General features: G+C 32.9%; 1 protein-coding gene across 1 annotated transcript; it reads left to right on the forward strand.

Annotated features, from left to right (window-relative positions):
- Nucleotides 1-5,945: 5,945 nt before the first annotated feature.
- On the forward strand, nucleotides 5,946-9,265 carry LOC144555235 (Basic-leucine zipper (bZIP) transcription factor family protein). The gene is made up of 4 exons (XM_078303498.1): nucleotides 5,946-6,764; nucleotides 7,051-7,183; nucleotides 7,811-7,895; nucleotides 8,590-9,265. The coding sequence occupies exons 1-4, from the start codon at nucleotides 6,169-6,171 to the stop codon at nucleotides 8,964-8,966; spliced, it is 1,191 nt and encodes a 396-aa protein (XP_078159624.1). The 5' UTR covers nucleotides 5,946-6,168; the 3' UTR covers nucleotides 8,967-9,265.
- The last annotated feature ends 14,090 nt before the right edge of the window (nucleotides 9,266-23,355 follow it).

The raw sequence follows: 23,355 nt of genomic DNA on the forward strand, positions 1-23,355 counted from the left end.
AATTAAAATCTAGTTGATCTGGATTTCGCAATCTAGTTAATATGTTCTCTTAAAAAAAATTATTCTCCAAAAAAAAATCTAGTTTATCTTATTTGAGAGAGAATTTACAAAATTTCTTTTAATATTCATGCAGATTCTAACTCAAACTTAGTTTGAGTTGCTTCAGGAGATCCGAATTCCATTTTCTGTAGACCTCAATAGTAAATTCAAATCCTCTGAGATATCTCAAATTCTGGGTGATTCTTTGCAAAATCTGGACCATTCAAATCATGTTTGCACGAATTCAAAGCACATTAAACTGGCCCCTCCATTTTAAATAGGCACCGAATAAAAGGTTGGCGCAGCTTAAATCCACTCAAAATTTGAAATATCTCAGAGTATAAGGACACCTCAATAGTCTCCTTTCTTACTTTCTTAGTCGGAGAGGTACATATTCCTTTTTTGTTTTTTAAATTTATTTACGCCAAACCAGCACAACTAGTTACCAGGGTTGTAACCGATTATTTGCTAAAAAGATATCTTGTTTTCAAATTTAATTGGATAGTTAACATTACTGATACTCCCTCTAATGAGTTCCATTCATTTAAAGAAAATTATTATAGAGTATTGACTTTTGAAAAACACCGACAAATGAAAAGGGAATACTCAAACACTATAGTATAAATGTACAAATGAGGTCATATATTACACCACCAAGCTTTTTTTATTTCAAAACTTCACAAAAGACTGTAAAGTGGTGAGTAGAGTTCGGATTCTTGATTTTTGAATATCCAATGATTTAAAAAAAAATTCCTAACTCACCGTACTACCACTCCATTCGCAGCCTTTTCTTTCTTGAGAAATTTATAAATATGCCCATCATAATTTTTTTAATTTAGATATTTTCTTATCAAAATTTCAAATTTAGTTATTTCTCCATCTAAACTTTCCCATTTTATTAATATCTCCATTCCTTCATTTAATCACTTTAAAAATACAATTTAAAATTAATAAAATTTTAAATTGACAATTTTACCCTTACCCTCCCACACCCCTTCCAGCGACCCTCCCCTGCTTTGGCCTCAATGTTTGCTAATTGCTACGCATAATAAAAGGCACTTCATTTCCTCCGGGACTTTTCATTAGTTGCCGCTTTCTACTGTTTTGTGTTTCGTCAAGTGAGAATTAGGGACGAGAAGTACAACTAGATTCTCTCTCTAAATAATTAGATATATAGTCGTAGAACCAATCTCTATTATTTTGTTTGAATTATCAAATACCAACTGTCAGCTATTGTTAATTTGTTTCATATGACTGCGTCTAGACTGATATATTTTATAACCAACTTTATACTTTCATCGTGGCTGACAAATTGGCATTTACATTTCCTTCTTCGTATTCTTACTCTCATCATGTGACACATATTTTATTCCTTATTCTGTTTTTAAGCCCTATTACCTGTTATGAAAAAAAAAGTTGGGGAGACTGAAAATTTTCATAGTCTGACCTTGCCGTTTTGTCTACAGACTCACCGTTTGGGATGAATTATGGGTGAATTCTGAAAATTTTAATTTAGAATTTGAGGACTTTCAACAAGCAAAAGCTTGTATATGGGAACTGTGCCTTTTTGTATCTAAGCTCCTGGACTCTAATTCATTAAAACTGAAGTAAACGGACTACATTGTTACATTAAAAGGATATAAATTAGAAAAGTAAATCCAACAATTGAAACTTTTCCCTTCTGACTGTTTTTGTCAAAATATAAGAAAAAAATAATGTCATGAGAGTTGGGATACATAGGAGAGCTCGCCAGAAAACATATGCAAAAATGTTGCCCTTAGTCAGAGGCTCGACCATCTCAAGCTCCAGAACAAAATCACACAATATGAATTTTCTTTGGCATTTCTCAAGTGAGGTGTTCGGCAATAGTCTTGACTAATTCAAATTGTGTAGTAATCACGTTGCATGGATTTTGCATCAAAACAAAGAGAAAGAGAGAGTAGCGGGAAGGACAGACGGACGAATTAGATGGCGCTAGGGGTGTCAATGGGTACGATATGGGTAGGATAAAAACATTTTCATACCCATACTCACTAAGAATGACTTTATTCATATCCTACTCTTACCCATTAAAATTTGATCTTATCCGTTAAAATTATCGGATAACGAAACGGTAGCGGGTGAATAAGGAATGCTACTATTATAATAATTAGTTTTATTATATTTTTAAAATAAAACATCAAAACTCATTTATTCTCACATATGCAATAATATTACTAATAAAAGTTAAAAAATAAAAATAAATGTGCAATCAATTTCAACTAAATTGTATTTTTTATAAAACAAGATAATTCAAAAACAAAAATATATATTTTGACAAATTTAATTATTTAATTAAATAACAAGACATACTAATAAAAATAATATTTTTAATATTTTTCTTACAACAAAAACAATACACTAAATAACAAAAGCATTTACTAATTATTACTCAAACATTATCATATTATTATATTTTACATAATTACCCTATAGGGTAACGGATACGAAATAGCTTTTATTCGTATCCTTATCCGTTTAGCTAACGAAAAAAAAAATCCTTACCCATACCTATACCCAATAAACTAACGAAAAAAAATCTTATCCATACTCACCTTATCGAATACGGTACGGGTCGGGTAAACGGCTAAAAGGATATCATTGACACCCCTAGATGGGGCTAAAACTGTCCATTTAAATATTAATTAATATTAAATTATATTTTTAAGTGATTAGATGTAGAAATGAGCATATTAATAAAATGAATAAGTTTATATGGGGAAATAACTAAATTTGAATAGTTTTGATGGGAAAATATTTAAATCATGAAGTTATGATGGGTATTATATATAAATTTCTCTTCTTTCTTTATTGATGAACATTGAACGGGCACAGGGCACTGTATGTTTACCGCAACATGTTTCTTTTCATCTCTATCTGTAAATAAATAGAGCGGAAGTATTCTCAAGGGAAAATGAACGATTGATCTATGATGAAATTACAAGGGAAAATCAAAATATAATTCTCGCACTAGTCAAATTTTTACTCAATATTATTTTACTGTAATTGAATAATCACAAATTTTTTTATAAATATCTAAAAAAATAATTAAATTTCAAAACTAATCAAAGTTGTGCAAGATTTCAAAATCTACCCAAACAGTAAAAAAAAATTGCGGTAATTCAGTATAAAACTGCAAAAAAAAATTGCGGTTTTATAATTCAAAACCACGTTAAAAAAAACCGTAATTTTTTTTTGCGGTTTTAGAATTCCAAAACAAAAAAAGCCGCAAAATTTTTTTGTAGTTTCATTTTTTTTCAGATTTCTTTATTTAAATATAAATATTTATAATTTATTTAATTTTTGTATGAAATATTATAAATACTTAATATATTTCTTTAAAAATAGATGTAATACTATATAATTTTATTTATTAGAAAGACTACTACAAATAATCTGGATCAACATTTTTAGTGCCGGATTTTTTGCGGCTGTAAGAAAAATTAATATATTTCTTTATGAGGTATTGAAAAAAAAAATGCTTGGATTCTGAGTTATTGATCCTGGTTTAAAAGTGACTTCTATGTAATACAGAAAATATTGTGATCTTTCTAGTACATTTAATTTATAAAAAGTTGTATCTATTTTGAGAATTCTTTTTTAATAACAATCATTAAATAACTTAAAATTTTTGTTTTTTTTTCAAAAATAGATACAACTTTTTAGAAATTAAATGCACTAGAAGGATGACAATATTTTCTGTATTTACTTAGAAGTGACTTTTGAACCGGGATCAATAACTGAGAATCCAATCATTTTTATTTTTTTTCCAAAAACACATAAAGAAATATATTAATTTTTCTTACAGCCGCAAAAAATCCGGCATGAAAAATGTTGATCCGGGTTATTTGTAGCCGTCTTTCTAATAAACCAAATTATATAGTATTTCATCTATTTTCAAAGAAATATATTAAGTATTGCTAATATTTCAATACAAAAAATAAATAAATTATAAATATTTCTATTTAAATAAAAAAAATCTGAAAAATGAAAAAAAAATTGAAACCGCAAAATAATTTTGGGGTTTTTTTAGACAGTTGGTTTAGGAATTCTAAAACCGCAAAAAAAAAATTGCGGTTTTAGACTGAATTAGCGCAAAAAAATTTTTGCTGTTTGGGTAGATTTCGAAATTTACCCCAACTTTAGTTATTTTTTGAAATTTAATTATTTTTTTAGATATTTATAAAAATTTGGGAATAATCATATCCTTTACTAATAGTGTATTGGTGACAGCTAACTTTGACCTCAAAATTATTATTGTTAACATCCATAAACTACCACACAGTCCACACTAATTTGATTTCATAAATTTAGTTTAATAATAATACAAATGCTCTTAAAAGTTCAAAATGAAGAACTATTTTAGATGAAAAATATTGGACTTCATCTAAGGTTGTACTTTAGAGCGGATTATGTAAAGGGAAAGAAAGAATAGGCAAAATTTGTTAGATTTAAACATTTACTTCATCTTTGTCCTCTTTCCTTTTTTGTCCGCTCCCCTTTCAATTTTGTTGTTCTGATACAAGTAACCAAATACAATCAGAAATTCAGAATCGATCTCACACCCGCTCTCTTCCGTTGTCGTCGTGTAATCCCTTCTGGTACACGGCCTAAAAAATACTCTACATCACAAATTTATCATCTGTTTTCAAATTATTAGACTTTTAATATGTGCCGACTAAGCCAAATAAGTACTCTTTTGATCAAAAGGCTGATAAATAGTTACAAATTGATTCACACCATGAGATTGTGGTTCCACCCTTGCTTAATTGTCTATTTGTCTCTTCAGTCATGTTCAGTATATTAAACTGATCTCATATAAATTTAAATCTTGTTAAGGAAGATACTTTTAAATGCGTATATATGTCTAGTACGTTAGTTTGTCATTTGAATACCATAACGGTTCTAGGTTTTATTTTGAAATTTGAAATTTGATCTCCCATCAATGATATTAATTAAACCCAACATTAAGTTTATTTTTTAGGTCCTTCTGAAAAGGAATCATGGGGGAATTCAACATCAGATTCCAAATAATAAGAGGCAAATCCTCCAAATCAGATCAAGTTTGAACGGAAGGCATAAAAGTAAATGGGATACGGTATGGGCTATATGAGCATGAGCAATATGGAGGAAAAGGAACAAAAGATTGTTTACTTAGAAAAACAGACCAGTGAGAATGGTCATTGTGAGCACAGTATTAGAAATTATTGATTGGATACAAAATGCATAAAAATTGAGAAGCAAAAGAGAAGGGTATAGGGGCAGGGGACATGTGAGTGCATATAACATAATGCTACACGCAAGTTTCGACAAATAGAATTAGATGGGCAGGCAAGCAGAGTAGATGGCCGCAAAGGTCAATGTATAAATTTAAGGATTGTAATTAAACTTTTTTTATAATATATTTGTTAGATTGGCACTTTGTCAACTAACCTTAAAAAAAAAAAAAAAAAGTTCATTTTTTAGTCTGTATATAGTTTTGTGGCGGTGTTATTGTAGTAGGAATTTTTAGTAAATATTTTTTTTAATTAATCAATATATTGTTGGCGGTTTTCCACCAACTTTAAGAAAAAAAAAAGTTTATTTTTTAGTGGGGGAGCATAATAACTAATAAGCCAGCTATAAACACCAACTATCAGTTCAAGCTAGACGTTAATGTTTTTTTAAATAAGCTAGACGTTAAATTTTGAAAAAAAAAATCTAGACGTTAATTTTTTTTTATGGCTAGACGTTAATGATTCCTTTTTTTTGGGAATGAGCTAGACGTTATTATGTTAATGTTTTTTTTGAAAAGATTATTACGTTAATGTTTGGTTAAATATAAAAAATAGTGCTTTTGGAAATGGAGGAGTCCATTTGTAAGGCGCTGAAGAACAGCATCGTCGTCTCCTTGCGCGCTCTCTCACTCTCTGCCCTCTCCAGTGTCCAGAGTCCGGAGTCCAGAGTCAAGAGTCCAGTATCCAGATCCCGCACTTTCTTAGAAAATTAAAAAAAATAACCCTCCTAATCCATGATGTTGTGAAACTCCAGAAGCTCAGCAACAAAGCTAACCACACAGCACCGCCATCTCTCTTGCTCTCTCTCAAACAAATGCAACAAAACAAAGCCACGGATCCGCCGCCTCCTCCCCTCCCCCACCACCCGCCGCCTCTCCCCTCCCCTCCGTCGAACTCTAACCCTAACCTCAACCTCCCCTGTGCTCTCCCTCCTCCATCCAATGCCTTCGCGGGTCACACTCCCCAACATTGTCCCCCTGCGCGCGGGGCCCACCACCGCCGCGCCAGATCTGAGGTCGCCTTTCGCATTCCCGACGATCTCGACCTAAGCTCCGGTGATCCCGTCTCTACGGGCAGCTTCGACGAGATCGGATCAGAGGATGACCTCTTCTCTACTTTCATGGACATAGAGAAGATCAGCAGCAAGATCGAAGGAAGTGGGTCGGGATCTGAGGGAGGAGGCTTCAATAGGGATCGAACTGGGGAGAGCTCGGGAGGAGGGAATGGAAGCGCGAATGGAAATGGTGTCCCAAGGCCCAAGCATAGGCATAGTAATTCCATTGATGGATCTGCAATGGTGGGGTCTGGCGGGCCCGGCGCACTGTTTAGCGACGTCCTGGAGGCTAAAAAGGCCATGTCATCTGACCAGCTTGCTGAGCTCGCCGCAATTGACCCCAAACGGGCTAAGAGGTATGTTCTGTTCCTTGGTGAGTTTTGTGTGGTTTTATGTGGCGCTGTTTAGTTTTGATCTTTTAGGAAGAATGAGTATATTTCAGAGTTAAATTTATCACTTATTTTAAATCTTCTGTATTCTTGTGCTCCTTTTTCTGGCATCATTACACATTGCACTTCTATCAACTTGTGCAATTTAGTATTTGGAGAATGTACAATTCAGGATTGTCTACTTTGGGGATGTTCTTATGCAATAATTTAGAAAGGCTAATTGGTTAACCCAAAAGACCACCAATAAATGCAGAATCCTGGCCAATAGGCAATCAGCTGCTAGATCAAAAGAAAGAAAGGCACGTTATATAGCAGAGCTGGAGCGCAAGGTACAAACTCTTCAAACTGAAGCCACTACTCTGTCTGCGCAGCTTACTCTATTTCAGGTACATATTTTTTCTTCAAAATGCTTGTTATTTTATTGTAATTGTTTTTTACATGGGTCTATCTCATAAGCTTATGGACTCGATGCCCGAGTACTGACCTGTAATAGGAGAAATTTTGCTGATGGAGAGCCTTAGCTATTTTGTCTAAGGCAAGCTTTGGTTCTAGCACTAACAAAAAAATTGGCTGGTAAATACGGTACTTATCAGACCACAATATCGTACTGCTGTTACCGTGCACTTACTCCCTCCTTTCAGCCCAACTAATCCCTTAATTCTGCAATTATGGCTTAAATGAGCCTTAAAAATGGTTTTCAGCTGTGCAATTGAGTTTGAGTTGTCCTCAAGGTCCCTCAGTTGTGCAATTCAACACCAAAGGCCAGGAAAGAAAGTGAAACAAAATGAAAGGATAAAAAGATGGCCCAAATAGTACTGGCACTAAGCCCCTACAGTTATATACTCTTTCATGGTACCGAAAGTTCGTGGGTAATAACCCTTAGCTAGGTGAAAATGTAACTGTTAGCCCACAATTCAATTCATATGTGATGAATTGTGCTCATGCTTTTCTTCAAACTCAAAAATGTTTTGAAATTTGAGCTAACTTGAGAATCACATACATATTCCTTGTAGAGAGACACAACAGGGCTTTCAGCTGAAAATGCAGAGCTTAAGATAAGGCTACAAGCCATGGAGCAACAAGCCCAATTACGTGATGGTATGTTTGCCTGCTTACATACAGATGTGGTCCTTTTTGGTTTAGCAAAGTTTTGATAACTCAAGTTGCTGCTTAGTTGGTCCTTGCAGTATCTCATTGGCTGTTGTTCATGGAATAATAAAAAATCATATTAGTAATTCTCATGATTTTTTAGGTAAACTTGTGTTTGTAAAGGATAGGTTCTGTGTAATTTCAGTGAAGTACAGGTAGCTACTTGTTGATGTATCACCCATATGCTTGGTATTGTATGCTAAACCAGCTGGTTCTAGCTGGAAGTCAAAAGTCAAAACCTGAGATTCTGGGCCAATTATTGGTAATTGACTAATAGTTTGACTTTTGAGGAAACTTAAAATGGTATACTTAGTCTTCACCTCAATGGTGCCTTGTTGATAACATATTACTGAATCCATGATTTTTTTTTTATTTTATGAAAACCTAAAATTAATTATTTAAGGGTGGTTTGCTGGCTGCTAATGTCCGCATCAAAGAATTACACAGTAAACACAGATGTGGCTTTTATATACTGCACCACAAAAAGTATATTATGAAAATAACCTATCAGAAAGGATTTTACAGGGATTTTACCAAGTCGAAGAGTACTACTCCTAATCTAAAAGGTTGATTTGTTGTGGCAATAATTTTTTGGAGCCAAAAATATTAAGTTTCATTCATTCATTTTGTTATTTATTAACAGCATTAAATGAGGCTCTCAAGCAGGAAGTAGAAAGGCTGAAGATGGCAACAGGAGATCTGTCAAATCCAAGTGACACATTTAACATTGGAATGCAACACTTGCCCTCTTTCCACCATCCTTCCTCCTTGTTTGCTCTGGCGCAAGCTCAAGTGCAACAGCAACAACCACACCAAAGCCAGCACCACCACCACCATACCCAATCGTTCTCCCAATTTCACCATCAGTCTCAATTTCACAACCCCAATTCCCTACCTGACATGATGCACCAAGAATCAATTGGTCGATTGCAAGGCCTGGATATAAGCAAGGGGCCTGCTATTGTGGTAAAATCTGAGAGCTCTTCTATTTCTGCCAGTGAGAGTAGCAGCACCTTCTAGCCTGACCTAATTTGTTAGATTGATTCACTTTGTTTATAGCCTGACCTATTTGTTGTTTGTTCGTTCATGCTGCTTTCTTCTTTTGGGAGGGGTTTTGAAATTGTTATTCTTGTGTTGTTTGATTTGTTGGTTCAATGGGTGGAAATTAAAATGTTTGTAATTTGTTTCGGTTTGTTTCATGTGTTGTAAGTTATGTGGGATGGATGGATGGATGATAAATTTGTTTCGTTTTTTGTTGTTGTATTATTTAGGGTGGAAACTGGTTATCTTGGATTTCCCGTTATGCTTATATTTTGGACGGAAGTCAAAGTGTTATAAATTATTATGTATTTTTGGTGCTATGGACATGTCTTGTAAATTACTCAACTTGTAGTCTTGTACTCTTGTCCATCTCAAATGCACACAACTGCCTTTCAGCCTACTTGATCATGTTTTGACTTGCTCTCAATATGGAAGGTGCTTAGTTATAATTCTCAATATGTTTTGACTTGCTCTCAATACTTGAATACTTGATCATGTTCCTTGTAACGGAGAGAGTAAAAAATTCGACGATGCCGTGATCAAATCTCCGAACGATGTGAGGTGTTACCAAATCGTGCACCTTCCCAGTGGCCTCTCCGTGCTGTTGGTGTACGATCCAGATATCTACTCTGGCGATGAAGAAGATGGTGAGAGCAACGATGGAGAAACTGAGACCACGGAGGATGAAAAGGGAGAAGCAGATGGCGACGAGGAACAAGATGATGAGTTCTTTGCTTCGAGGAACAAAGTTCTATGAGTGAGGATATGGTACTATGCATAGCACGGATTGGTCCATAATATGGATCAATATTTTTGTTTTCAAAATCTTAAAGGTGAATTTGGATTATTCAACGTGATTCTCATATTTATAGTATTTGCAAATTTAATTTTATATTTTTCAGAATTTTTTTACTATTTTTTAAGATAGGTAGAAAATCACTTAATATGTAAAATTCTAGACCATCCAAAAACAGTGATTTTGGATTTATCTTAAAAATAAAAAAAAATATTTAAAAAGAATATAAAATTTGATTTGCAAGTAAATATTCATATGTGAATCATGTTGAACGGTTTAAATCGATTGTTATAATTTTTAAAATAAATACATTAATTCGTATTATGGACCAATCCATACTATGCATAGTAGCATAGACTGACTCAAGTTCTATTCTACTCTCCTTTTCACTTTTTCTAATTCTGGTGTTCGAGTCTATTTCTTTTCTCCAGTTACTAGAGAGTGAGGTATCCTATCGGAGTTCGGATAGTACCTTCAGTTATCTAGTCTTAAATTAGGAATATGCTAGCATGCTATGCATAGCATAGAGCCTCTCCATGCAACGCCTCGGATTTCGACTTTTTAAAATTCTAACGGTTGATCCGAACCGTTCATCTTGTTCTCCATATTAATATGTGTTTGGGGACCAAATTTTATATTTTTTGGAATTTTTTTACTGTTTCTTTAGATTTATTGAAAATCGCTGTTTTTAGCATATCTGGACCATAAAAAATAGTTATTTTCAATAAATCTAAAGAAACAGTAAAAAAATTCCAAAAAATATAAAATTTGGTCCCCAAACACATATTAATATGGAGAACAAGATGAACGGTTCGGATCAACCGTTAGAATTTTAAAAAGTCGAAATCCGAGGCGTTGCATGGAGAGGCTCTATGCTATGCATAGCATGCTAGCATATTCCCTTAAATTATTCTTAAAAGGAACTTTTCCTAAAGCATCCCCGATAGGATCAACTATTCTGATCTGATTTTATCGCATTTTTGTACATTTTCCCGATTTTTGAACAAATAATCTCGTCGATACTCGCTAGTCGACTCCCTCGCTTTTGGATCGAACAAGAAAAATAAACTTTCGGTTGTTGCAGCTTTGATTGCTGGTTGAAAGTGTAGTGTACTTGCCTAGTTCAGGAATTCATGTTCTTAACTCTAAAATAACGGGTGGATCAAGAGATCTAGGCCCGCTAAGAGGAAATCCTTGAAATAATGGGTAGGTCTTGACATTACCAGCCCGACAAGAGAAAAATGCTGATAACAGATTGATCTAAGCAATGATGCAAGCCTGATATGAGGAAACCTAGAAAATATCGACCGGATTTAGCAGAACCATGCCCGATAAGAGGAGATATTTCATATGACGGGTGGGTCTAGCACATCCAAGCCCATTAAGAGGAGATAATGGTTCAATTCTACTATATCCAAACCAAAGTACATTCGGGCCGAGTTGGCCCATGATATTACAACCTGGATCTCCTATTTTCGAAAATAACTTGCAAAAATGAAAATCAACCATATAGCTCTTACCACATGGATGATAGCCAATTGTAGCTTGTTCAATGCCATCGAAAGGATATCACTACTTTTGTCTCCAGATAATATGAGAGTTGACTTTAGTACTAGCTCATTCAATATAAACATGGAAGGTGACTGTTATCATATTTCGGGCTCTAATGTAAATAGAGGGTTCGGATGACATCTTTTTGGATGACATCGGATGACACTATGTATTTTCAAAGTCTAAGCAGTCAAAATTTTTTGATGACATCGGATGACATCCTTTTTTGAAATTCAAATTGTTCAACTTGATGAATATGTTAAAATATGCTTGCAGATCAAATTTTACATTTTTCTGAATTTTTTTACTATTTATTAAGATGTGTACAAAAATTCAACGGTCTGAATATAGCGATTTTGTTAAATACTTAATAAATAGTAAAAAAATTCAGAAAAATGTAAAACTTGATCTGCAAGCACATTTTAACATATTCATCAAGTTGAATTAACATATTCATCAAGTTGAACGGTTTGGATCGACTGTTTGAACTTTGAAAAATTTGGAAATGCACGATGTTATTCGATGTCACCAAAAAAGGGTGTCATCTGATCCCTCCTCATGTAAATATGCTATATGTGTTATATTCCGAAATTTTAATTTCAAATTAATCAAGATAATTGTGACTCACGTGTCGTGTCCAAACGCAACTGATCATATTTCTCACGTTTAACTATTTTTCATAATTTAAGTTAGTTTATTCAAGGTTCACCATTTGATTAAGACTTAACGGTGATAATTACATGTGACTCGCGTGATTACGTGCCGTGCCGTGCCATGCCATGACCGGATCTTTCGCGTAACGTGACGTGCCAAATTTTCAAAAGCTGGTCACAGCACGCGAATGATTACGACATGGGACACGCAAGTCACGGCACAGAACAATCACACGTGCCGTGCTGTAACCGTGCCTGCTCCCCCGTGCCATTTTTCCCACTCTACTTATCATAATATGATCCGTTTCATTTTCTGGAATTATTGGTACATACACCTCTTTTGGTAGCACATTGAACTCCTGTAAATTGCGCACACACGTGTATATTATATTATCATGTATGATTTATTTTACTTCCTGTTTCAACTTTGTAGGAAGGGATTGACGATAAAACTTCTGAACATCATAAGATTGGCTTGGTATTGGACATTTTACAACAACGCTGCCATGAAGATGAAGCGAATGCTTACTGGAGTGAAATTATTTCACCAAGTTACTTTCAAAATTTGTAGTCAATTTTCTCTAGGTAATGTTTTACTTGACAAATGAGACAAAAGACAAAAAAACATAAAACATAAAACATAAAAACATAACGGCACCCATTTGTACCTATTTTGATGAATATTCTGTATCTTTCTTGCCCTTTGTACAACTTTTCCACCTAGCAGTAGTTAGAATTTTCGTCAGAATTTTTATTAAAAATAGACTAAACAAATTATTATATTTTGTTTTTTTCACATAATTTATTATTAATTTTTCATTTAATTTATTATTAGTTTATAAATAAAGATTTTTATCCCCCGATTATCCCCCACAGTTATATCCAAAACAAATCGGGCAAGTACAATTCACTAGAATCACGTGGATAATTAAAATTAAATGATCACGTGGGTTCTTTGAAATCCAATATGGTTAACCGATTTCTTTCTCAAAACATATTTTCTTCTTTACCGATTATATCCGGTTTCTTTCTCAAAACATATTTCCTTCATTACCAGTTTTATCCGGTTATTTCTTTTATGCCACGTGGGTAAGCGAATGGCTTCCAGATTTGAAGTGCAGTGGTTATCAGCTGTACACGTATGCAAGAATGAATTCCTTCCTCTCAAAGAGACATTAAAGTTGGTAAGGCCATGCAATTTTGTCTGAACTTAGCCTCTATTAAAAAATAATACCATCTGAACTATTGTATTGTCTGATCGTTTTATGTGAATTTAATTATGTGCGTACTCTTAGGTGCATGAAGCGCTTCCAGGAAGCTATTTTAACAGCTTGGTACTGAATAGGTACAAAAATTAATGGGTCAGACTATGTATCATGACACTCACGTGTTCGGATTTTTATTCGACAAACTTTTTAATGGATTTTCTCGCTTGATAACTGAATTTAGAGTAGGAAAATGACACGGCGGAGCCGGTAACATCATGGAACGGTACGATTACATTACGTAACGGCATGGCACGTTTGTCAGATACATGTCGTGACTCGTGTGTATCGTGCCGTGACCATTAGCGTGCCGTGATTATCTTTTGATACTTTAACACGGCACGACACGTCACGTGAAAGATCTAATCACGACATGGCACGTAGTCACGCGAGTCACGTGTAATTAGGATCATTAGATATTGATTAGATGGTAAATCTTCAATAAACTAACTTAAATTATGATTAAATGGACACACGAGTCACGTTCGGTCATGACACGTTTAGGCACGGTGTGACTCACGTGGCGTGACCATTTGCGTCCTGTGACCACTCCTTGATATTTTAGTCACCACACTGCATGACACATAAAAAATTAACTTGATCGCAGCACTCCACGACACGACACATTTTTCCACTCTAGCTGAATTCATTGATGCCTACGGGCTTGTATTAACAAAACAAAACAAAAAAACTAAATTTATCAAAGCTTTGAATCAGAACTATGTATAGACATTATTCATTTATTTTTATATTAATATTTTATTAATTAATATTTTAATATTTATATTTTAAATACATAAGACTGATGATAATATTCATTTCATAATATGAATCAGTATGAGATACAAATACTTACTTTACGAAGTATGAATATTTGCAATACTTTATATTAATTATTTCAAACGCCATCTATTGTTACACGGAAAAAAAATGATAGAATATATTAGATACAAATACTTGATACACAAACCATTCACACTTGTATGACGATGTATGAATACTTGCAATACTTTATATTAATACTTTCAGACATCATCCAGTGTCATATGAAAAAAATTGATAGAATTTGTTAGATACAAGCATTTAATACATGACTATGCACACTTGTTAGTTACTAACACTTGACATGTGAACTATTTATACTTGCATGACGATGTATAAATGCTTGCACTACTTAATATTAATATTTTCAGACGTCATCCTGTGTCATATGGAACAAAAATTGATAAAATATGTTAGGTATAAATACTTCAAACGTTAATTATATACACATGCATTACAAGATATGAATACTTGAACGAGGAGGTATGAATACTTGCTCAACAAGATATGAATACTTGCACGACGAACAACCCGAAAGTATGTCATCATGGATCTCATTTGAAAGAAAAAATTACGTAGAAAACGTCAATGGTTTTAGATTTGCAAATTTCCTCACAGATCTTCAGAAAATATTGTTGAGATTAAACGGAGAAAAAAAACCCAACTCTAAAAACATGTAGAAGATGTGTGTATGATGTGTCCAGTTTTGTTTTTTTAAAATACTTGGTATCTTAGGTATGAATACTTGATATATTATATATTAACACTTACGTGCATAGGTATTCATACTTGCACGCGTCAGTCATAAAATATATCAAATATTAAGTGGTCCCCCAAGTAATTAATGAAGTACAGTTAGTTAATGGTCCCCACAAGTAGTTATTGATTGGGGGATGAATGGGGGAAATTGACTGGGGGATAGTTAGTCGATCCCTAATTTATTATCATTTTCTTAATTGAAAACTAAAATGACCAACGCACCCTTTCATTAAAATGGAGATCACGTATTTCCAAACAATTCAATAAAAATATCAACAACAACAACTAAATTTTTAATCTCAAATAAGTTGGAATATGCTATAAAAATGAAATTTAATCGTAGTCACAAGTGAATAAGATAGTAATAAAATAAAATGTAGTAATATTAATAGTAATAATGATACGAATAATAATAATAATAATAATAATAATACTAATAATATACTAACTATATTATGCCTACACTATAGATCGTAGGGACTAAAGTCCTAAGCTTTATGTTCTTGATCCCAAATTTCTAGTCATTTGGCCTAAAGCCTATAATACTACCCCTAAATACCTCTAAACAATATTTCTCAAGTTATGGTTTTGCTACGTAAATCGCTAACTTCCATGCGCTTCTGTCCGAAGCCAACTCTTTAGATACATACCATTTCTTCAAGTTTTTTTTTATTGTTTCCTCCTATGTCAATCTTGGTCAATCTTTGCCTCTCCTTGTGTTTTTGATACGACGTATAATCCCAGTACGCACCGGTGTCTCGGGAGGTCTCCGTTGGAGATGCCCAAACCATCTAAAGCGGTGTTGGATGAGCCTCTCTTCAATCAGTTCCACCTCAAGTTTGTTATGTATATCATTGTTTCTAATTTGGTCGCGTCTTGTAAGGCCATAGATCCACAGCAAGATACGCATCTCTGTTACACTTATCTCCTGGATGTGTTGTCTTTTAATATTCCAATATTTTACACTATACAACATCACAGGTCTGATCGTCATCCTGTAGAACTTCCCTTTGAGTTTTTATGAGACTTTTCTGTCACATAGGATGCCAGATGTCAGTCGCCATTTTACTCACCTCACTCATATCCTATAGCTCACATCTTCATCAATCTCGTCATCACTCTACATCATCGACCCTAAATATCAAAAAGTATCATTCTTGGGCCTTACTTGTCCGTCCAAAGTGACATCTTCATCCTCTGACCTAACACTGCTGAACTCGCACCTTATATACTCGGTTTTAGTCCTGCTAAGTCTAAAACCCTTTGATTCTAAAGTATGTCTCCACAACTCCAGTTGCCTATCAACTCCTATCCTACTTTCGTCAATTAGCACCACATCATTAGCAAAGAGCATACACCAAAGAATTCCCACTATATGTCCCTTATAACTTCATCCACCACCAGAGCAAAAATATAAGGGCTCAAAGCTGATCCTTGATGTAATCCTATCTTAAAATGATAGTCACTGGTTTCGCTATCACATGGTCTGACACTAGTCACAACATTGTCGTACATATCTTTGATGAGGATAACGTACTTTGTTGGGACGTTCTTCTTTTCAAGAGCTCACCACATACCTTTGTCAGTACTTTGTTCTACGCTTTCTCCAAGTCAATAAGTACCATATGTAGATCCTTCTCCTACTCTTTATATCTCTTCATAAGCTGTCTTGTTAAGAAAATTGCCTCCGTGATTGACCTCTTAGGCATAAAACGAAATTGGTTCTTCGTAAACTTGTCATCCTTCTTAAACGATGTTCAATGACTCTCTCTCAAAGCTTCATTATATAACTCATAAACTTGATCATCTGTAATTTGTACAACTTTAAATATCTCTTTTATTCTTGAGAATTGATACTAATGTGTTTCTCCTCCACTCGAAAAATGTTATTAAACAGCTTAGTTAGCCAAGTTGTTCAACGGTATTTTCCGATCAAACAAAATTCCAAGGATCAATTATTATTTTTACCAATATTACAAGCATTATTAACAATTTAATAATTCGTTTCGAACGCAAAGTGAAGGCGTATGTACTGTTGGCTCTGAGTGCAAGCAAATTTTTCAATTTTCAACCTAGACAATGGCTTAAGGCTCAGGTCCAATCAGAAATAAACAAAACTCAGATTAAGTAGGTAAAATTCAAATTTTAACCAACTAGATTCAAATCTGGTGACGTTTTTGGATTTCAACTAGATACAAGAGCAGCTGTGGGGCTCTCTGCTACTGCCGACGGTAAGATCGATTGTTCTGAATTGCATGAATGTATGCTTGTTGGTATTTAATATGAGGATTCTGCTACAACGGGAATGAGGTGGAGGCAGAATTCAGATCCTCCCGGTACCGCATAAAGGAATCTTTTACAATTAGTTGATCCGGACCATTTTTTTAACTTTGTACAAATAATACTGGCTCCTGCGCCATCTCGAATAGACACCGGCTGAGGAGTAATCTAGATCGTGATTATGATAATTGTAAAAGATTCCTTTTTACGGTATTTGTGGAGGCAGGGGCGGACGAATCCGTATCCTCTGCATTAATTCAAAAAGGAATCTTTTGAGTTAATGAATCTCAATTGTCTGATTTTAAACGGAGCTAATTTGACCCTCTGCTTATGATATAGGGGTCCTTTAATATTATTGCCGATTTAGTCTGTATGAATTTTAAACAAATCGGATGATCAGGATTTATTAACTCAAAAGATTCCCTTTTGAGTTAATGCAGAGGATACGAATTCGGGGTGGACTCTAGTAGGTGTTAGTGCCTCGATTTTATATTTTATGAAGATTTATGGGTTTGACTGAATTATCCTTTTCTAAAAATTTATTTATCCTCTTCTAAAATTTTAATTTGTAATTATAATTAAATTTAAAAAATATTAAGATAAATTTTATAAATTCTGATTATTAATTAACATCTGCATCCCTGAAACTATTAGAGTTTCTAATCTGACGTAACAGTTTTTAAATTAGTTTCAGAGATTTGTAAAAGTTTCTTATTTAGAAAACTATGCAGTTAAGTTTTTTTTTTTATTAAGAAACTGTTTATAAACTTCATGTTGGTCAAATAATTGGCTCAAATTATTTCTCCTTTGTAATTTGTTGCTGACGTGGCTTAATAGAAATTCTAAAATTAATTTTAGAAATGTGAGAGTTAAAAACTTTAGAGACTATAATTTCTAAAAAGCAGTTAACAATTATTTAAAAATTTATTTGAGTTGCTGAGATGTAGATGCTTAGAAATTAAAATATTGTTCTTTAACTAGTACTTATTAATTAACTCTTTAAATCCGACTTACTATTTCTTAGCCGAATCCGGTTTAATAGAGAATTTTTTATTAATAGAAATTATTAAAAACTAAAAAGGGGAAAAGAGAGAGTAGTTGAATTGTTAGATTGATAGTAAGATCGGAGTCATCGTTACCGACCCAAAATTTGGTTCGGACAACGATACCGAACCAAAATATAATGAATTTTCTTCTCCAGTTTCTGTTCTTCTCCACGTACATTTTTTGGAAGGCTTGTTGATTATAAAATTTTATTAGAATATATTAACACTTGTACTGGGACCCACATGCAATGCAAACTAAAAAATAATGCAATTTTATTAGCTCAGACTCAGAGGATGGGGACTCGGGCCCACATGTATGGAGTCATGGAGAAAGCATGGTAAAAATGTAAAGTTTGCATTTTGGTGGGGTCTACAATAAAAGGTTTATAAATAAGATGCGGAGGGGTGCTGATATTAACAACACTAATTTTTATATTAACACAACATATTCAAATAATTTAATAGTCTAGATAAATTTGCTCTTTATTAATTATTTATTTTTAAAAAAATCTTGTATATTAATGCCCACCTATATTTCCTTATTTGTTTACTTTTTTTGTGCAAATTAAAGTAGTAGGTATATTAATTATCAGGGTCTTATAGCAAAAGTAAAATAATTAAACAATAAATTAATTAGACCAATCTTCTATCTCTTTTTCTTCACAAAAACAAGTGTTCTAATTCTTCAATCAACATCATTATTGAATGGGAAAATTATTTTTATGCCACTCCAAAACATGGAAATTAGAAAATTGCCACCCCAAAACATGAAATTAGAAAATTGCCACTCTAAAGTCATCAAATTTATCAAATTGCCACAATTATACATTTAATCTACAAATTTAATTAAAATTAATCTGTAAATACAATAAATTTACATGTGGACTAAAATACCCTTGAATTCATCTCTGATATTTCTATTTGGAATCGAATTCATATCACGCCTAAGATTTTAAGGCGGAGGCCTGGTTCTATTTGGAATCGAATTCATATCACGTCCAATTGCTATACAGTAGTGCCTCACCTCACGGGAACCCTAAACTCCATTCCTCCTCCTCCTACGCCAAAACCAAAAGCTGAAATAAATCTTCTCTCTAAAACCAAAAGCTGAAACCTCACTAGCTGACAAAGTTACAGTGCATATATGCTGCAACTTGAATTTGGTGCATATATGCTGCAACTTGAATTTCCAGTGCATATATTTCTGTCAAAGTTACAGTGCATATATTTCAGTCAAAGTTCAATTTGGTGCATATATTTCTATAGTACTTTTAAAAATCATATATCTCGTTATTATTCTTTTCTAGAACCATAAGTTCTGAAGGGAACTAGTGGTATCAAGCAACCAATTAGTGGTATCAGGAAAAAAACTATGATAAAGTGAATTGAAAATTTATGGAAGAAGTATTGTTAAGTAAAAAATTTCAACCACCAATGGATTAATTATTGGATATCATTGTTACTTAGAAGTGCTAATACTTGTATAAATGTTAATGGCCAATTAATCCATTATACCAATAAATTAATTATTTAGTTTAGGAATTCTTTTAACCTGTTCTATAAAAAGCTGTTAAATTGTTAAAACATTTTATTGTGATCAACCTGGTTAATAAAAATAATAATGGAAAATAAGCAAAAACTATAGCAGGAATTTACCACCCTTCTGGATCGGTTATTTAAAATAACTGATCCAGATTAATACCTATTAGGATCGGTTCCTTCGGTTAACCGATCCTAATTCATATCCTAATTCTTAAAAAAAAAACTTTTAGGTTCGGTTATTAAAAAATAACCGAACCTAAAATTTTTTTTTTTAATATCCTAATTCTTAAAAAAAAAAAAATTTAAAAAAAATTTTAGGATCGGTTATTAAAAAATAATTGAACCTAAAAGTTTTTTTTTTTTTAGAATTAGGATCGGTTATTTTAAACAACCGATCCTAATAGTAGTAATCTGGATTGGTTATTTAAAATTACCGATCCTGATGTTTTATTGAAGCTAAAAAAATATTTTTATTTATTTGACCAGCTTCCATATATATTTTGCTGGCCAGCATCCTAATTTTTTTTTTTTTTGCACAATAAGAAGCAATAATCAAATATCATATACACATCCTAAATTAAATATGATACACATCTTAAATTATTACAAAAAATTCATGTTCATACAAAGTTTTGTGAAGCATTACATATTATAACAAGAAATTTAAATCCAAAAAATTTAATTAACAAACATACAAGTGACTAATTGAGCTATTTCTTCAATTAACACACATTTATGCAATTAATGTAAAGCACAACAATAAAAAAAATCAATAATTGTCTCTTTTGCAATCACATCACTTGAGATTAAAAAAGACCCTAAAAACAAAAACAAAGGTAACAATTAGATGGAAAAATATTTTACAATAAAAAATACAAAAAAAAAATGTGTTTTTAAAGTATAATAATGAAAAAATTAGATAAAGCTAATACCGTGATAGTTGATCGGCCGGATGATTAAGTAACTTGAGCGAGATGTCCTCGAGACTGTAAAACAATATACAAACACCATTAATTAATTTTTGAAACAATAAAAAAAATTAAGATCGGTTGTTTATAAACAACCGATCCTAATACTATTTTTTTTTTGTTTTTGTTTTGCAGAACCAACTTTGAAAAAAAAAGTATTAGGATCGGTTGTTTCAAATAACTGATCCTAATAGTATCAGAATCGGTTTTTTTATAAACAACCGATCCTAATATATGCTAATTAGGATCGGGTGTTTGTTAGAATCGATCATGATACTATTAGGATCGATTTTTTATAAGAACCGATACTAAAAGTTCATAAATTAAGATCGGTTGACCAAAAAATCTGATCTTATTAGTTTTTAGGATCGGTTTTATTAATAAAAACGATCCAGATAGGTATTAGTATCGGTTGTTTCTTATAGCCGATCCAGATAGGCCGATCATGATTCTAGTTTTTCCACTAGTGCAACAATGCAAGCCTTTGATAGAACAAGTAGAGGAAGGGGGATGCACGTCACGTTTGATACCCAAACAAAACAAAGCTGATGCTTCCTTGTATTCACTCTTCCATCCCTCTCTCAGCTCCGACGAATCTCTGTACCATTGCCTGAAATCAATCAAATGACACCATCAATCATATCTAGATGTATAATCTAATCTAGCTGCCCTGTCCAAATGCAAGGAAACATTTTCTGGTAAAAATTATAAATAAATTATGTTACTTGGATACATATAGCTTTTTTGTACTAGTAAAACTGTCAATGGTACGAGGCACCAACAACTAACCAGTAGCCTCTTTGAATTCATTTTCATTTCCCAAAATCATCCAATTAATTAATTAATTAAATTGAGGAAGGGAGTAGTTACTTGCAAACGAGGGAACAAGTGAGGAGGTCAACGCAGTCCAGCTGGGAGAACACCTGGCAAATTACGTCAGTAGGAGGCCTCAGCGCCGGTGGAGGTGGAGTGGAGCAAGCACCTCCATCGGAGATGACATCATCTTCTCTTCTTCCTCTTTCTCTTTCTCTTGGTTTCATGGCGACTCGAAATATTAGAAAAGAAAAAGAAAAAGAAACTTGATTGCCGAAGGTTAAAGAGATGAAGTACTGGAAGGGAAGGGTGAAAGAGACAAGTACTGGTGGAATTTGATCTCTTCAATTGAAGGGTATTATTGAAAATACTAAAATACGATTTTTATACACTATTTTTCAGATTAATTTTAATTAAATTTGTAGATCAAATGTATAATTGTGGCAATTTTATAAATTTGATGACTTTGAAGTGGCAATTTCCTAATTTCATGTTTTAGGGTGGCAATTTTCTAATTTTCATGTTTTGGAGTGGCATAAAAAAAAATTTCCCTTATTGAATTACTGAACTTCAATCCCCTACAAGCATGTTCTCTCTTCTCAGAGACGGAGCAAAATATTCAAACTATAAGAGTCAGATATGAACAACAATCAATTATATAAAATTTTCATGCTGTGAATAGGGGTCAATTTTACAGTACATATAACATTTCACATTACATAAAAAAAGAGGAGGGCTCAAATACCTCATTATTTCATGCCCCAATCATACCCCAACATTTTTGTCTTCGATTTCAAAGTTCAAATTAAATATTTGAACTGCTCAACATAATATCCACGTTAAAATGTGCTTAGATATCAAATTTTATATATTTTTGGAAATATTTTTACTATTTTTTAAGATAGATACAAAATTAATATTTTTCAAAGAAATTGTGGGCCATCTAAAAACAATGATTTGTACCAATTTTAAAAAAATTGTAAAAAAATTCCAAAAAAAGAAATAAAATTTGATCTCTAAGCACACCTTAACGTGGATATCATGTTGAGCGGTTCAGATATTTTGTTTGAACTTTGAAATCAAAGATTAAGATGTTGGGCTATGATTGGAGCATGAAACAATGGAGCATTTGAGCCCTCCTCATAAAAAAATCATATATAAACATAAAAAAATTAAAAATAAATGGGTTCAATTGATCCGCATTTGATTGCACTCAATCACGTCCTGCTTCTTCTTCATCTGTTTGATTTAAATAATAACAAAACAAAATTATAATTTATTTCTTTCAATTTTATTTAAATAGGTATATAGATTTAAAAGTATATAACTAGAAGAATAATTAAAAGAACCCAAGTAATATAGCGGTATTGTTATGAATGAGTAAAATACATATAACAAATTATTTGTTGAATTTATAGAAAATAATAATGAGCAATTTATCATCTCAGTCAACGCTTGGCATTTAAAAAAAAGTATTCTTTTAAAAGGTTTATAAAATAAGAAAAGAAGATCCAACAAGTATAGAAATTAATTAGTAATAAATGATCATATCATATAATTGTATAAATGAAAGATATGTCAACAACCATAATGATATTTATGAGGGTATAAAATTGTCAATTCCACTCAAATTTTTGAAGATGTTGTGTTAATAAAATAAAATGTGGTGTTAATATCATTACCCGATGCGGAGGAGAGAACGAAAACTGGGGAAGAAAAAAATATATACTTTGTGTCGTTACCGTTGTTTTCGATCCAAAGTTTGGTTCGGTACCGCTGCATCCGATCTTACTACATGTTTAACAATTGAAGTACTTTTTTTTTATTAAAAAATTCTCGGTTTAATAACCAGTTAGGCAGTTACTAGCGCAAC

This window comes from Carex rostrata, chromosome 6 (genome assembly GCF_964058835.1).
Source record: "Carex rostrata chromosome 6, lpCarRost1.2, whole genome shotgun sequence".
In the NCBI taxonomy this organism is placed as follows: Eukaryota; Viridiplantae; Streptophyta; class Magnoliopsida; order Poales; family Cyperaceae; genus Carex; species Carex rostrata.

Bases quoted from the DNA above. Each gene is read 5' to 3' on its own strand.
- LOC144555235 (XM_078303498.1), top strand. From the start codon at position 6,169: ATGCAACAAAACAAAGCCACGGATCCGCCGCCTCCTCCCCTCCCCCAC. The intron at 6,765-7,050 runs GTATGTTCTGTT...CAATAAATGCAG, and splicing joins GACCCCAAACGGGCTAAGAG to AATCCTGGCCAATAGGCAAT. The intron at 7,896-8,589 runs GTATGTTTGCCT...ATTTATTAACAG, and splicing joins ACAAGCCCAATTACGTGATG to CATTAAATGAGGCTCTCAAG.